At 42.6% G+C, this 17469-nt stretch overlaps 2 protein-coding genes across 2 annotated transcripts; both read right to left on the minus strand.

The window, feature by feature from the left end:
* Positions 1 to 1449: 1449 nt before the first annotated feature.
* Positions 1450 to 11119, minus strand: fem1c (fem-1 homolog c). Its single transcript, XM_047592558.1, has 6 exons — positions 9671 to 11119; positions 6021 to 6190; positions 5723 to 5911; positions 5099 to 5610; positions 4617 to 4793; positions 1450 to 4513 (listed from the first exon to the last, which is right to left on the minus strand). Exons 1-6 carry the CDS (start codon positions 10212 to 10214, stop codon positions 4249 to 4251), a joined length of 1857 nt encoding a protein of 618 aa, XP_047448514.1. The 5' UTR covers positions 10215 to 11119; the 3' UTR covers positions 1450 to 4248.
* A 1205-nt stretch (positions 11120 to 12324) lies between these two features.
* On the minus strand, positions 12325 to 16159 carry tmed7 (transmembrane p24 trafficking protein 7). Its single transcript, XM_047592206.1, has 4 exons — positions 16093 to 16159; positions 15578 to 15772; positions 14261 to 14506; positions 12325 to 14143 (listed from the first exon to the last, which is right to left on the minus strand). The coding sequence occupies exons 2-4, from the start codon at positions 15734 to 15736 to the stop codon at positions 13907 to 13909; spliced, it is 642 nt and encodes a 213-aa protein (XP_047448162.1). The 5' UTR covers positions 15737 to 15772; positions 16093 to 16159; the 3' UTR covers positions 12325 to 13906.
* Between the last annotated feature and the right edge of the window lie 1310 nt (positions 16160 to 17469).

Here is a 17469-nt window from a genome sequence, read left to right on the forward strand (position 1 = left end):
AATCTGGCGATGGTACACACAGGGCGAACCCAGCTCCTCCATTTTTTTAAAAAAATGACACTCTTTTCTCTCCCTGTGCTCCTTTCATCCAGCCCAACACAAAGCCGAAGGTTCTGTCAACTTCCTCTGTGTTTGTGAGTGGGACATTAACCCAGAACACGGAAACACTAACAGCATATCGCTAATACGATGAAAGACACAAAGAATGAAAGAAACTAGACGTGTCCTCTGTCATTTTGTCATATCTTAAATTTTAAAGGTGACACCAGGCGTGGTTGTATTGAACAAAACAACAAAGTCCCCTTTTCAAAGGGTGACTAAGCAACATTAGCATTAGTTTCTTTTTCTCTCTCAAACTGGTTTTGTCAGATCAGCCAAACTTTCAGAATGAGACACAGTCATGGTTCAGTCACAGTGTATCAGTTTTCGAGCGGCTGCGTGTCGTGAAAGCTGAAATTATAGTTTTATGGGCCGCAAAGTGTATGCGGGTCGTTATCTGGGCCTGCTCCGTCCTGCTGTCCTCAGCGGCCCAGACAATCACACACGACGCACACCTACGGCGATCATGACTCAGTTAGAAATTCCCACTCTCTGCTCGTCGAGAGATCCTGACGGTGAATCATCGCAGAACATAGAGGATAGGTGCGACATTCTGGGACTGTGTGGAGGAGACAGAATAACCTAATTCGTATTTGCATTTCAATTGGTTCGCAAGAATGTGTTATTGAGGCGGTATTAGAGTCCTTTTAGAGTCCATTTACTGCGCATAAAAGTGAAATACCATCTAAATCGTTTAACGTTAATGTTTCTATGAGTGAAGAACTACCAGGACTAAGGATGCTCTCATTACATAAAGACAAATTAAAGCTAACGACGGTGGGAAGGGTTTAGTTTTTTTTTTTTGAAGGTCTTTGGACATAACCCAAAGGTATAGGATGCTGAACAAACAAGCCATAAATTAGCATGTTTTTATTTGGGACAGCTCCTGGAAGCCACTCAGTGATGAGTAACTCCTGCAGCAATGTCAAAGGTTTTTCTGGGCACATTCCAGTCCGGGTGGGGGTGGGGGTGGGGTGGGGTGTCCTCTGTGCGTCTTCTCGGGGTTCAAATATCTGGAAAGGCTCCACCGGCGCTCAGTGACTCTGCAGTAAAAGCAATGAAGTATCAAACACTTCAGACTCTTGTTAAGCGTTACTCCCCCACGTTGTTGTCATGAAGCTTTTGATTTGTGTGAGCACAAGCGACTGGAGAAAACTGCATCAGGTCAGGACTGAATGAAGCCCCAGTTAAACAGCATAATACTGGTGGGATACATAAACGCTCCTCATCCTAATTAGGCCAAATGACACCGGCTATAATTAAAATGCACACACACTTACACACTTGCCACAGACATTGTGCGATCAGTTCAACACCAAGAAGGGAAATGAAGACATGTGGACGAGGAGACAAGTGCAACATGGGTTTATTGTCAAACTGGTTATTAAGACATGAACTTGATTAATGCCATAACAAATCTTTAACTCCGCTGTAGTAAAGTGCAGATTCAAATCAAGTTGCCCTGGGAGTCCTCATACATTTTTCGATGTCTGATTTTTTTTTTTTTGTTTTTTTTTGTTTGAGCCGTCAGGTTAAATAGACTGAAATATGAAATCCTACAAAATGTGAAAAGCCCTTTTTTATTTTTTTGTTTTTCTCTTAAATAAACCCACACGTCTGAAGCTAATGTGCAAACAAGATAATTCACAAAGCTGTACTACTCTGTCGTCCTCCCACTCACGCGTCACCTCTCATACAAAAATGACGATCCTAGCTGTAGTCAACAGTACGAACCGGTTCGTGATAAATGTAAATGAAGTAAGAACGCAGTGATCATTCAAACCCCTACATTTTTATTGAAAATAGTACAAAGGCGAATCACCAAAAGGCTGAAACAGAAACTACGTGAAAAAAATCATCTGCTCATTTTGAATTTGACCCCAGCAACACGTTTTTAATAAGCTTGTTTACCGCTCTGTTGCGTCACCTCTTCTCTTAAGAACACAGTGTAAGTGTTTGAGGAGGCCGGTGGATGACGGCTTGAAAGCCTGAATGTTTTTCCAGGCTTCTTTGATACAGGATCTCGGCCGCTCACGGGTTCAGGGGCTCCTTTGTCATATTTTTAGTTGCATAATGTGCCAACTGTTTTTCGGTGAGCGACGGGTCGAGACTGCAGGACGGACTTGTTTGGAGTCATCCAGAAACCTGGTTTTCATTTTTTCCTTCATAGCTTGGTAGAGTTTTTAACGTTGTTTACAGAAAGTGTTCCTGAGCCCAATGCAGTGACTTCTACGAAGACTACGACCATTCATTATTGGTTTTTGACCTCATTTCTTCCAAAAATGGTTTCTCTCTAGAATACTTTAAGATCATCTACTGTACGTGATGAAATGCCAAATTCTCTGCATTTTCTTTTTTAACTTTTTGCCCATGTAGCCTTGTACAGAGTGGTAAACCCATCTCCATTTTAATTCAGTGACACTTTTCATAACCAGCCACGTTACCGAGCCGTTGTTGCGAGACGGCACCGGCCACTACGGAGCTTTTCTCAAATTCAAAACGAGCAAATGCCTCTCACACAAAATCCATTTCAGCACGTTCCCTCTTTACTAGTTTCAATTAAACATGCGGTTTAGCATTCCGTCTTCACGTTTTATGCAGTGTTTTTGGGAAAAAAAAAAAAAAGATAAAAATAATTGGGTTGCAGTTTAGTCGTCATGAACTCTTATGAAAAGTCTTCAGTTTTACTCGGTTGGTTGATATGCTGCTGCACATGCACAGTGAGCCAGTGATGTACTCTTTTTTTTTTTTTTGATCTGGATTATTAACTTAAAAAAAACAAACAAAAAAAAAATGATGGCATTTAAAGGTCGGCCACATGTTAAAGAGGTCACTTCTGTGTACAAGCCTGCACTCTCCAGCGGCTGTAGCCGGTTCGGCCGCCGTGGTTTCTAGTGGTGGTCATGTGCGGTATGGAATCGCTTCGAGTGCCGCTTCACCAGTGTGCGAGCTCCATTAACACTCAAGAAACACTCTGTGTGGCTCGCGCACGCGCACACACACACACACACACACACAAACACACACACACACACTCACACGTTCATGTATACAAAAAAAACTTAAACGAATCACTCATATTCATTCATTCATTCATTCTTCTTCTTCCAACAATGAGCACAATGGTTCTGCACCCTGCTCTTTGATTGAAGCAGGTGGATACTGAAGGAAACGGCAGCAATGAGGTAAACACAAAAACTCATGAGAGATATTGCACAGACAAGTGCCGGCACAGAATACAACAGTCTCTCTTTCCAACAGCCTAGCCTGTGCATAGGAAGAATAAAGCACTTACGGTGTTACCCTTCTTGTAAAGCTTTGTTATACACTAAAGTGGGAACAAATGAATCAAGAATCCTATACCACTTGGCAGATGTCCAGATTTGCATGACAAAATCTACATGTATTGTAAAAGTACAAAAGAAAACAAACAAAAAAAAACAACAACCTAAGGATGACTGAGGAAGGGTCCATGACTGTTGGCAACAGTGAAGGGACAAAAAAAAAAAAAAAAAAATGAATAACCTGAAGTCCCAGCATATGTAGAAATGCCTCCTCTCTTGCTTTGAGAAGAGAGAAGCAGGCAATGTTGAGACTGGGTTGGAGCCAGCATGGAGAAAAATCTCTCAAGTTTCATCCAATAAATAGCATTGTGGAATATGCAAAAAAAAAAAAAAAAAAAAAAAAGAAAAAAAAAGAAAAAAGGAAAAACAAAAAAGATTCTCAAGCAGAAATACGTAGTAAACCCTTTTGCTCAGGTCATCCAGAGATTCAACTTTTGAGTCTGTCCATGTTACAGTCCCCCTCCAAATGCGTCCCCACAGACCGGACGGGCTTTGACCGGTCAGGTCTGCGGCTCTGAGACACAGGAGGAGAATTACGGTCACTCGTTCCTCCGTTTAATCCGACCATTTTCTTCTTTTAGTTGATCCTGGTTAAACGAGGACAAGTCTGTGCACATGAAGTTGATACTCTCCAAATAGTTTGAATTTGCAAACCTAACCCACACAATTGTTTGTTTGTTTTTTTTTCCTGCTTCTCAAACACCTCGTGGGTCAGGTGTTGAACTGCGATACTCCTCAGTCCGTTCAGTCCATTTATAATCGACCCCCACCTCCCTGTCACGACCGCCCTGCTCCTTCACGATCATTATCTGTGGAGTAAGACGAAGGCCTCCAGCTTCTCGGGAATGTTCCCCCTGTAGTCGAGGCTGTGTTTGATGATAGCCCGGGCGGCTAGGCACTGCAGCGTGGTGTGGTTAATGGGCTGGATGACATTCCTGGCCAGCTCCTTCTCGTCCAGGAGGTCGCAGGCTGTTTGCTGGAAGGCGTTGGTGCTGTCGAAGTGGGTCCCGCAGGAAATCAGCAGGTTCATGATGTCGGGGTGACCGTTGGACGCCGCTATGTGGAGTGGGCTGGTGGGAACAACGGGTAAATGGATCGGGAATTTAATACCACATCAAATCCAAATTATTAATGATATTATAGAGGGGGGAAAAAAAAAACAAAAAAACATACCTGTTGTCATCTTCATCTCGGCTGTTAACATCAGCCCCACACTCGAGGAGGATGGAGGCGACCGTGAGGGAGGGGAACTTGCAGACGGGGTAGCGTCCCACACAGGTGGTGTTGCGGTCGACTGCCAGGTGCAGGGGACTGTAGCCGTTTTTACCACATGGCTGGAGCTTCAGGAACCTGAAGACGTGGAAAGATGTCAAAAGAGATCTCAAGTCAAAAGATGGAACTACAAAAGCACAATGTCCCAGCAGAGACCGGGTACAACATGTTGCAGCATTATCTAGCTCAATTTACACCCCTCTTCTTCTCTGGAAAATAGGGGGTGTTAATGTGCTCGGGAGACAACGGAATCACATGATAAAACCCCATTTTTAGAAATTGGGTCAAAGAAAATTACCGTCGTAGAAAAATAACAACTATTATTGTACAAAAAAGCACAACAGTACATGGTTCCTCTATGACATTACAGGCAGAGTACACACCTATAGATGGTTTCCTTCTTGAAGTGGTCCTGCTCCGCGGTGCATGGCACCTTCTCTAACAGACAAATGAGGTGCAGGATAATTGAGAGGGCCTTGCTGAGCTGGGCCGGGTCGGGAGGTATTGGTCCGTTTTGTTTAACCGCTCGATCGATCTCCAGCACGCTCTTGGAAAGTATTCCCATCAAGTCCTCGAACGACACGGACGTCCCCAAGAGTCCCTTGGCCCTGTCCTGCAGCATGAAGGAGAAGAGCTCGGCGAACGACAGCAGGCTGGAGGCCGTCATGGGGCTGAGGGGGTCCAGGTTGCTCTGCTGCATGTCCAGCGCGTACTTCCACAGATTGATGCAGCGCTCGAAGTTCCCAGAGTCGGCGTAGACCGCACCTCGGTAGCGGATGTAGTAGGACGTGTCGGGGTGCTGCGGGCCGAGGATCCTCTCACGGATGAGCAGAGCCTGCATGCGCATTTCGTCCGGGTCAGAAATCAGACCGTCGAGCTCCTCCCCGTTTGTCACCTGAGACGATTGAAAGGACGATACATGACGTTTTCATCTTTTTCTCTGATCATTATGGACGTTTCCTGCCACATGAATTTAAAAAAGGACCTCACTGAACGTCACAACTCACCTCCCTGGCGTAGTCGTACGCCATGACCAGCTGCTTGGGCTCTGGTTTATGGGCAATGTTGTTGCTGTCCGTGTACCTGAGGTCCATGGCTCTTTTCCAGTATTTTAAAGCACCAAGCAGATCTCTCTTCTTATCTACAAATGTAGCACCCAAAAGCTCCAGAGCATCAATGCGTTCACTGCTCCTTGTCTGCAGAGGAGAGGACAAATGAGGACTGCTTTGTTTAGATATTTTTGTTACAAAACATCATATCCTCACACATGCATAAACTGCACCGCGAAGCGACCAAAAGCCTGACCTGCTGATGTGACGTCAGGTAGTCTACGATGTTGGTGTGACCCGTTACGCTGGCAGAGAGGAGCGGCGTCATGCCGTAGCCGTCCTGCTCCATGGACGCTCCATATTGCAACAACATGCGCATGATCTCTAGGCTGCCGGACTCTGCGCAGTCGTGAAGTGCTGTGTTGCCTGTGAAGACAGAGGACACGCGTCTCACAATAAGGTTCGTATGACTGACACGCAGCCGGACCATTAATGAAGGACACTACTGTGGAACAAATGTCGAAAATGCCTAAATCTCTCCTTCAAGATGTTTTTCCTCTTGGTGTTATTTTCTAAACGCATGCAGGTCTGAACACAATAATATGCATCAACCATAGAGCCAGAGATATTATGTTATATTAAGTAGCATTCCTAAGGACGTTTTACTCAACAACAACAGATTCTGGACCATGCAGCCTGACAAGAACTTCAAGTTATTATTCTTAAAGCAGAATGCTCCCTTAAAGTGGTGCTATATAAAAAAAATATACTGTGGTGAAAGACAAGACACTGCAAAACTTTCAGAAGAACATAAATCCTGCAACCTGTAGTATATTATATCATTGCGACTGTTTCCCCACTTGCTGCCTGACACCATTTCATCAAACAACACTTTTATATTTAACCAATTATGCACAAAGGCAGCCTCGCAAGTGCTGCTTTTTGTTCTCCTTTGTTGATATTGAACATTACATGTGACATGTGGGATTAATAAAGAAAACTATTTATTCATGTAGGAAAAAAAACAGCCATATCACAAAGCCCTGCTGCTCATAGTTGGAATAATAGCCCCATCATAATGAAAGAGACTCAGACAAATACCTGAAATTAGAGCAGCCTGGGCTGGTTGGAAGAAAAATTCAATCAGTCAATCGGAAAATATGTTGTTCAAACAAATGAACAGTGCTGGGATTAATGTGGGATTAATGTAGGTAGACCCACTGAGAGCACACATTTGTCTTTGTCTACAAACTTCCTATTGAAGAAATTCAATTTTATCAATATGAATGGGGGGAACATTTATATTTCTGGCACATTGAACTATATATATATATATAAAAAGAAATGAAAGAGAACATATATCTGTCATGTAAATGACAAGTTGTACGTGGCAGGAAGAGCCAATTTGTGTTGACGCAAACGTCTGATTACATAATTAGGTCATCTTAAGGGTCGGTTAATAAGAAACCTTTATGTTACACTCGCAACATATTTAAAGAGCAGATTAGTCAATAGTCTTGATGTTGTGATGAGTCATTTATCCGTGCAGTGATCATCCTTTCAGACGTGTCTCAGTCTGAGCATGTCAATTGAAAACTCAAAAAAACTATTAAGACGGATGAACCACAGGTCAAGCTCTAGCAGAAGTTAGAGGAAAAATGTGATGAAAAGAACAACAGGTACATTATACACTCACTGGCCACTTCATTAGGTACACTAGTGAAAACAAATAGCATCCTAAACCCTCCTTTAGGACTGTCAAACAGCATCAAAAAGGTGTCGATTCAAATGTATAATGGGCCACTGAAGAAAAATGGAAAAATGTGTCAGTGTTGTACAACACAACACAATTCAACGGTGCTACAAACCAAACTGAAAATCAACATCTCTCTCAGTCATTTTAAACAAATATTTAGTGTAAGACTCTGATATTAGACTGCATTAATGTCCACTGTCCTCCAATGACCTGGCAGGTGAGGGTACATTTTTCCTTCCTTCCCGCACTGGGCAACGTTTTGAAACAGACTTGTTTGCTTTTGCTTGGGTGGGTGTGTCACGTTGTCGGCGAAACCCTATGAGGGAGAAACTTGGTGTGGAATTCAAAACAAAAAATAAATAAATATAATGGAGCACATTATGAACAGTGAGGTGTGATAGTGTTAATTCCCCACTGGGAAAATCATTTTCAGAAAGGGACAGTTTTACCATCACTGCATTTATTCAGGACGTGACTGGGCTGTTAATCATTTGTTTGAAGGTGGGAGTCTGTTAATGTCCAGTGGTCCAAACTATTGTTTCAAACAGGGCACTCAGCCATGGAAATCGTCTGTAAGCTCCAACAAAAATGCAGACTATGAACACACGACTCATATCATTACTTTCTTTACAAAGTCACAGGTAATGCTTCATCTGACTTCCTTCACTCTTCGTTTGCTAGAAGGTTAGAAACAGATTTACCATCGTTTCCACCCCACAGAAACTACTATAAACCACTATAAACCAGAAAACTGGAGCACTACATGTTTTCCTCAGCGTGTTTGAGATGCACAAATATAGGTCAGATGACCTCACAACACACACGTTTAATACTCGTGTTGTGGTTTTGACCGACTAAACAAAGTTTAGGTTTTAACGTGTCTCACAGGTTCAATTTAACTTGCTCCAAACTAAGAGAGCAGGCTGTATTTTAACATAACATGTTGAAGTTTGTTTGCCTGGATGAGAAAACTGTAAACCGTGTTTCAAACCAATGGATTTGTTTGGATTTGCTTTAAAAGGGCCTTTCGAACAGACGACACTTCACAAACTGGTGGTGAACTGAAAGGACTTGATGACGTTGGAAGAGTTCAGTTTTAAAAGGAGTTCAGTCAGCCTGTGATTATCACGGCGTCGTGACCATATCTTTGCCCTAACTTGCATGTGTCCTCCATCAACACAAACCCATTGTTTCTGAAAAAAAAAGTCCACTTCATATTGAATAATTCACATTTACTCTCTGGTGTTGGTTCAGCTGTTATGTGGAAGGGTACTGGCTTGAAAGAGGGCTTTCCACCGCCACACATGCAGTCCCGTGTAATGGCTTGCGCACAATAAAGCACATGACTCGTGCTCTTTAACTGGAGAACATGAATGAGTGCGGTGTAACTTCATCAGGAAAGCTAAGAATAAGCTACGGCCGCACGGCTCTGATCAATGAAGTGCAGCGGGTGGGGGTTCGAAGGTGCACATTCAATGCACGTGCATCGAGTTTGACAACGCTGTGTGCGAGGATTAACACAGTGGCCATAAAAAAACAACAACAACAAACAAAAAAAAATAGCCACACTTTGGGAGTAGGACCATCTGGAAGGCAGAGGATTATACAGATGTTCAGAGGAGGAGTGAACCACGGCGCATGAGTAATTTTATTGTTTCCTGATCACTTTTGAAATCCTCCCCCCGTTACCAAAAATCTGGGAATTGGGCCACAGCTGCTTTACTCCACAAAGCAAGTCGCAACGCTCAACTTCTGCCAATAACCGCCTGATACACAAGCATATCAAAACACTTTTATTTTGCTACTGCGTTTATAAAAACACCATGTAAGGAGAAATATGTGATCTTTCAGACACACCCAGACAGGCATGTGCAAGCTGACGTAGTTAGATCACTGCTTTCCATTGAGGAACCAGAAGTTCGTGCTCGTCCGTTGAGTCATTTCAGACTGAAATATGTGAAAGCCAGAAAAAAAAATAAAAAATGTCACCTGATGATGGTCCCTGCTGACTAAGTGTATATTTAGACCTAATACATGTCATCACACGTGAGGTATGAGGATCTGTTTGCATGATCCTCCAGTATTTGTTTTAGAGATTTAGATGTTTCTAATCCACCGAAAAAGCGTGTATTTGGCGGTGACTCACTCACCTTTTACACTTTTCCTGTTGACATCGGCACCTTTCTCCAGCAGGTACTGAGCTATCTCCTTGTGCCCCTTGTAGCAGGAAATCATGAGACACGTGTGGCCGTGTCTGTTGGCCACCTCCAGGTCAGCTTTGTGCTCCACCAGGTATTTCACGATGTCCAGGTGGCCGTCGAAGCAGGCCGCCCGCAGGGGCGTTGAGTTTGTGAGGGTGGTGCTGTTGACAGAAGCCCCGTGACCCAGGAGGGACTGGACCACCTTCAGGTGACCCGCCGCGGAGGCTGCCCACAGAGGGGGGGCCCCCTCGATGGTCTCCCCGTCAAAGTTCACCGAGCCCCCCACCTCCACGGGGGCGCAGCAGCACTCCAGCAGGTACTCCACCAGGTCCAGGTGCCCGTACCGGGAGGCCATGAGAAGCGGGGTGGCCCCATTCGTCTTCTCTCCCATTAATTTAGTCACCTCGCGTCCATCTTTGTTCTCCAGCAGTTTTTGAAGCAGCCGGAGTTTGCCGTCCCTGGCCGCGTTAAACACCGCCGTCTTTAAATCCATAACTGAGACTTAGTGTCCACGGGTGAATAAAAAAATAAAATACACAAAAAACACACACAGAAATGTGTCGGTGAAACAGAGAGTCCGTCGGGGGTGTAACGTGGACAGGTGGAGCTCGGGACCCTTTGTTTACAACCAGCTCCGACTTTCCGGTTAAACGAATTGGCCAACGCTTTCGGTTAAAACAGAAATGAAACACTTTCTATTTCAAGTTTTTTTTTTTTTTTTGGCACCAAAAGCGGGTTTAGTGAATCTTTCCCTCGTTTAACAACTGAGTGGTTTGAGTCGACCCATGGTCCAGTGATATATTTGCCCTCGAGTTAGCAGAGAGGCTAAGTCAACTTCCTCGATCGACGTAGCTGTAGCCGACGTAGCTTCGCTCAACTACTTTTCGCCACCTCTTTATTGGCCGTTCACTCGATACTCCTCCACTGACACTTCCCCCTCTCCGAGAAGCTCCCCTTTATTAGATACGCGTCCTTCGTTTTTCATTGCTCCACAACATAACATTACTCCGGAGACGGTATTTGTTAGATTTCTTCTTCTTCTTCTTCCCCCGAGGGCCGAGATGCAGCGGTCCACCCCCACCCTCCGCTGTTAGCTTAGCCTGGAAAAAAAAAAAAAAAAAACGACGCTCGCTCTCCTCTTCCAAACCAGGAGGGATATCCCTCGATATCCACGCCGGGTTTCTCTCTCCCTCTCACACACACACACACACGTACACGTAGACGAATAAACGACAGAGTTACCCAGAAAAAAAAGGGCGAGGAAAAGGAGGTCGGTGTAGCCACTCAGGAAGCTGGCACCACGGAGGCTTTCAGCGAGGGGAGAAGGTAAATAGGGAAGGCTAACCACCCACGACTCGACCGGATGATCACGACTCAGTTTCTGTCAAATCACAAACGCAACGCAGTCTTTTTTTCTCCAGTGGGGGGGCAAATAATTGACAGGTGGACAGCCAATCAGAGAGCGGGATGCTCGTTGAACAACCAATGGGAAGCGACTAAAGATTGAGGCGAGATATCCTGTGAAAAGCAGGGATCGATCCAGAAATGTCGATACTTCCGACCTAGACGGGTGTTTTTTAGGATCGATCCTCACATCAAAATATCGATACCAAGTCCGTTTTCACAGGAAACGTTAATACGTTTAAGACACTGATGTAATCACTTCGGAAAAAAAGTAAAAAGCACGAGAGAGAGGGAAATGCCCCCAGGAACTCTTAAAGAAAGAGAGGCAGGCAATATCCAGGTATATATAGTGAAAATACATCACAGTGCCCATCACAGGCATATACTTAGACGTATGTCAACATGTTGTTGTTTCTTAACATAAACATACAAATGTGAAATGACAGAGAATGTAGAATGTGACTTTTGTTCTCAAAGTTGTGTCAAGTTCTAACCTGAAGACCACTCTGTCTGGTCCAAAAAGACCAGACTTGTTGATCGTCTTTAATTGCTGATTTAAAAAAAAAAAAAAGTTTGATATTTTTTGTTTGATTCTCATACAGATGTATGAAATATATTTTTCACAAATGTTCAGTTATGTTCTTCTAATGTTTTTTTTGGTCATAATTGTATTGAATGTACATTGTTTTACTTTTGTTTTATTCTTTTGTGCAACATTCTGTCTTTTTACTATTTTATTATGAAGCACTTTGTGGTTTATGGCCTGTGAAAGGTGCAATATAAGTAAAGTTTACATACTTTGTAAAAGTCATCTTACACAAGCTATTCTCTCTACACAAGTAGACGTCTAAAATTATCGATATTGGTATCGGGATACTAGCCGTGATGTTTCTTGGTATCGGATGGAAAGGAAAATAGTGATATCGCACATCCCTTGTGAACAGCACATGACACTTTCCTTTAGTGGAAAAGAAACTATTGTTGAAATAAAGGTCAGCGTAAAAAAAACAAAACAAAAAAACCCTTAAATATGTCCTGCGTGTCTGCCAGATGAAGAGAACTACTGACACATAGTTGCTGAAAGCTGACTGTGTGACAACCTTGACTATATCACTCCCTACAGGAAAAGAGAAGCATAACCAGAAGACGCATCCAGAAACTTCACGCCTGTGTCAATGAGGAAATAAATCCACACTTGGAACATTTAAACAGAAAATTTATTCAGCCATCCCAATAACTTAACAAGTTCCCCAGAGCTGAATCTGTATCCAAAAGTGTGTTCAAACTTGAAGAAAATACCAACATACTGCACCGTGTACCAAGACAGACGACACAAATATGGTGAGTGGAGAAAGAATAACACAAGAAGCACAGCCAAACCACAAATAATGTATTGCTGAATGAATAATAATAAAGGGTGTTACTTGATTTTAATGAGTTGATACAGACTCTGCAAAACAGAATAAAAAAAAATCTAAATGGCTCAGTGATATTAAGGAATAAAATTTTTCTGTGCGTAGATGCTAAATTTTTGTTACATATGTGCGAGTCGTAAAGAGATCGACCCACACTGAGTACTGAGTTGAATAGACGATAATGAGTAATGAAAATTTTAAGAATAAAATTTCCTTTCTGTATTTGTTAATGAAAGAAGGGGATAAGACAGCAAACGTCAACTCAAAGTGACCAGATTGACCTTGTATTGAAGCAATACTTTGCGACACAAGATACATTTTTACAACAGCGCTGTATAAAAACAAAAAGGACAGTCCCACGACATAAATAAGTTGTTATATTTTTAAACGGCAAAGGCAAAACTACATATGAGATTGCAAGGAGCCAGGAAAAAAATAAAGGCTGGTGCAGTTAAAACAGTTGGCAATATCACCCAACACACAAAATGCCATTTTCTAATACAGGAATTTTAGTTTTTCTTTTTTTGTCTCCCACACAGATGTATAAAGGAGCCCCATACATTGTAAGCATATTATAATTCACCTCAGTGTGGTCAAACTGAGCCATTCCTCCACCCAGATGTATAATAAGAGCAAATGGGTGACTCAAGGGAAATTGTCAGCATCTCTGACTTCAGTCCTTTAACTTCTGAACAATAATTTCAAGCTAACATTAGAGGATGGTTTACTCTCTGTACAACATTTGCCCTTGTACCTACTCATCTAAAATGACAAAGCTGATAAAAGCAAGCACAGTATCTACTCTTTCTCACTTAATACAGTGAGGTTTTATGTTAAAGAAAACTGCAACAGACTTTTCATAGACAAATACAACTTTGTGGCGTAGCCCCCTTTACACAGTGAGTGGGTTTTTTGAAACCCAGAGCTCTGACGATAAGGAAAAATAACCTTAGCTTCTCAGCTTCCTCCGCCTTATTCCAGAGCACAGTCGGGGTTGAAAAATGGAGCAGACTGGGGAAAGATGGTTTAAGATGACGGGCGGGCAGAAAATAACAAATAAAATAACAACACATTTAGAAATTATTTCAAATATTCAAATTACATAAGGCTTGCTTTGACTAAATGACTTGTGCTTGAACTACTTCCAGTATAAATAGTCACAAGCAACACAATCAAGCCTTCCATCTGTTTTTCTTTAATCACACACAACTTTTTTCTAGAATTTGCATTAAGTTCCTAAAAACAGCAGTGCTGAATGAGCATGACAAGTCAGACTGATATGATGTAACTTCAGATCAGAACTGCTGTTCTTACCCACTCCGTGCACAAGAGCCAAGGAACAAATAAAGAAACTGGTGATAAACTGTTACGATCCGACGCGCGTCGTAGTCGTCTTCTTGTCAGAGAAGAAGCTTCTCAGCAGGACAACCTGGCTGATGCTGACTACCAGAAGGATAAGGGCTTCTCCGATGGACCAGAAGGCAACGCGGGTGTTGAGGTCCTCAGCCCGACTGCGTCCCTGTGCCTCACGGAGGCGGAAGTGTGTCTGGTAGTCGATAACTGACTTCAGAGCCTCATGGATGGACACACAGGCTGATTCCATCTGCGGTAAATGGAGGGATTATTAACAGTAGTAACAGTAACATACTGTTCTAAAGTGCATTGCAGTACACACAATTTTGCTAACTATAAAAACTTCATGCACACACACGGAGCTTACCTGAGTCAAAGCAGTGACTCTGTTCTCATTAGGAAAGAGGGGAGGGTCGTCGCCGACCTGGAAGTCAAAATAAACCGTCTTGTGCGTGAAGGTGGAGAATTCATTGCTGAAGCAGAACTTGTAGGTGCCGTTTTTGGCTGCTGTGAAGGTGAAGCTATCATATTGCTTTTTCATCTCCTTGTAAAGGGTAGTGCCATCCGGGTCCTCCAAACGACAGTCCACATCATAATGCCCACCGGTGACAACCTGAGAATCCAAGCAACAGAAGGAGTATTCGTTAAATAGCATAATGATACATTTATTTTTGTTATCGAATTGAATATAAATATCTAGTAAGTTACTGTTTATTGCCAAACATGGTAAAACTATGGTGAATGAGACTACGGTCCACTGATAAAAATATCACAATATATTTGCAGTATGATGAACTGGGTGGGATTAATTTGGGGAATGAAAGTTGTACTGACTTGCTGCTGAGCTATTCTCTATAAACAGTTCTGGGTTAACACTTCTCAGACCACAGCTGATGGGTGGATTGCTGCTAATCTGAACCAAACGTTTCCTTCTGCCTGCAGCTCCCATTAAAGCATTCAACGAGTAAAACACCAGTAGACGCTTAGCCCTTACTACTGTCGTCCATTAAAAACAATGCAGCACGTGGCTGCTCACTGACGTCCTCTCAGCAAATTTAATGAACCCTTTACAACCCTTTAGTACAAAATTAGATCAGGATTGATCACAGAATGATAAAGACCAATTATTGTCCGACGTTTTTTTGCTGTGACCAGACACAATAAACAAACAGTATAATTTAACAATGACTGATCACTTTAGAGACTGTAACATGGTGGCATTTTTTACGATTTCAGTGGAGCCATACACCGATCAGGCATAACATTATGACCACCTTCCTAATATTGTGTAGGTCTCCCATGTGCCTCCAAAACTCATCAGAGAATAGACTTGGGTCATCTGAGGGTGCCCTGTTGTGTCTGATAACAGTATGTTGTTAGTCGGGGGCCTTTGGATTGAGGAGAGGGGCATCTATGGATCAGGCTTGTTTCAGTGCATCCCACAGATACTTGATCAGTTTGGGATCTAGTGAATTTAAGTCAGGTCAGGTTTTCAGAGTTGTTCCTAAACCGTTTTAATGTGTGTGTCACACAATGTACAAGTTTGTCAGATTTATTAGAGACAGGACAACAAATATTTGTCAGTCACAGCCGACATATGTTAATGACTGAAGCCTGATATTGCCTCCATCGCTTTTAATAAGGTTGGATGGCTGAGCTTTATGTCGGACGGAATCACACCTACCTGAAACTCCAGCGTACACTTGGTGCCGATAGTGATGTCCTCGTAGAAACACTGCTTGGCATTGTCCGGCAGCTCAAAGGTTAGCTCGGAGCCTAGCACCCAGCCACAGAGCAGCTGGGCCCACAGCACCTGCAACAACACCCGAAACGATCCGTACATACCGAAGACCGAGAGCCAGCAGCTTCAAATGGAAACCTACCGGGAAAATCACAAATAAAATCAATATCTACGGAGTCTACAAAAAAAGAAAAAGAAAAAGAAAAAAGAGATAAAATAGGGACAAAGCAAACCCGGACGTTGGTATTAACGACAGGTTGCTAGCTTAAAGCTAACTCAAAGCTAGCTGGTCTTTAAATGTTGGACACACAACGTTTAATTTGGTGTTTATAACACATGTAAACAGCTGGTGTGAGCTAATATTTTGGGCTCATGTGTGTCCAAGAAAATTTGAATAAATTCAAATGTGAACGTTTCTTAATTCATTATTGTTATCCCAGTCGGAATTACCTACTCACCCTAAAGTCCTCACCCGGATGCGACTCATTCTACGTGACGTGGAACAAACGTGGATCGGTATTGGCCGTCAACCGCACGGACCCGCCTCGCGCCTTCTCTCATTGGCCAAAAAGCGGAAGACGGCAGGGTGTAAGGTCACGTGGGCCACGTCCACATAGATTGACAAAAAATCTTCCTCTTCAATGCAACCTCAACGTGGCTGCTTCTCTACTGTAGTGGGCACTGTGTTTATTGTGGGTGTTAAGACGTGTGACGCATTATATTTCACTGGGGTCAAATAGAGCAGTGTCTGAAGTTATCCTAATTTGCTATCCTGATTGCCATCCTAATTTGTCCACTGTTTGAATCAGAGAAATGGACAGAACTCAACACTGAGACTCGGGACTGAACAGCAGACAGCAATGTGCATTTTTTAAGAGTTGTTTATGAAATGCAAACATTGCCCTACTTCATTTCTTGGCACTAAAATAAATAGAAAAAGTCTGGAGTTGTTGCTATTCATAGGGTTTTATTCTGTTGTGTTACAGGTCCAGCCATCTTGACGTCAAATTGGGACATATGTGCCCCCCAAACTAAAACGAGTTTGACATTCCTGCTATAAGGCTCCTCACACCTGGAAAACACACTTTACAAGTGGTTGTTGGATGTTTTCTTTCCATATTGCAATAATCTCAATGTGTAATATACTGATAATAATGGCAGTAAAACATCCCATATTAGTGTAAGAGAGTGAACAGGAATCCCTCACAGACACAGGCCTGCAGGGATGGTTTCTTGTAGGGGTGTATTACCATTTGAAAATATTTCTGGCTAACATCCTGGCAGCCAACTGTTTGATTTATGGTCGGTTTGTATTTAAAATTAAATTAAGTTCAACAGTCAGTGTCTATTAACAACCGGGTGGAGCAGGATCTGTAAACACTTACAATGGCATGAACATCCAATCATGACAGCGAGACAAGATTGGCATGCATGATGCACACTGAATGCGTTTTCCTCTAACAGAATTTAACATTCCTGTGTGGCCTAAACAGTTTTCTATCATTCTGGATTTGATTCCATCCGCCATTAGAGCTTTGTTATCGAGTTATAACTCAGCCAACACTACCAGAATTGTATATAGGAAACTCAGATCCGTTCAAATAATATATGTATAAGGGAGTTAATCCAAAGAGCTACAATTAGCAAACCTGCATCAATATTTGTTTGGAAGAATTTGTATCTCACTGTAGACTTTGAACTGGTCTTAATTTGTTATTAAATAGAAAGCTAGATGTTTTTCATCTTATCAACATTTCATATACATGCCAGCAAGTTTTCAAAGCAAAAATCCAACCTTACTGTCTTCAAATACTATGTGAACGCTTACCTGGACA

The sequence above is a fragment of the Mugil cephalus genome, chromosome 8 (genome assembly GCF_022458985.1).
Source record: "Mugil cephalus isolate CIBA_MC_2020 chromosome 8, CIBA_Mcephalus_1.1, whole genome shotgun sequence".
In the NCBI taxonomy this organism is placed as follows: domain Eukaryota; kingdom Metazoa; phylum Chordata; class Actinopteri; order Mugiliformes; family Mugilidae; genus Mugil; species Mugil cephalus.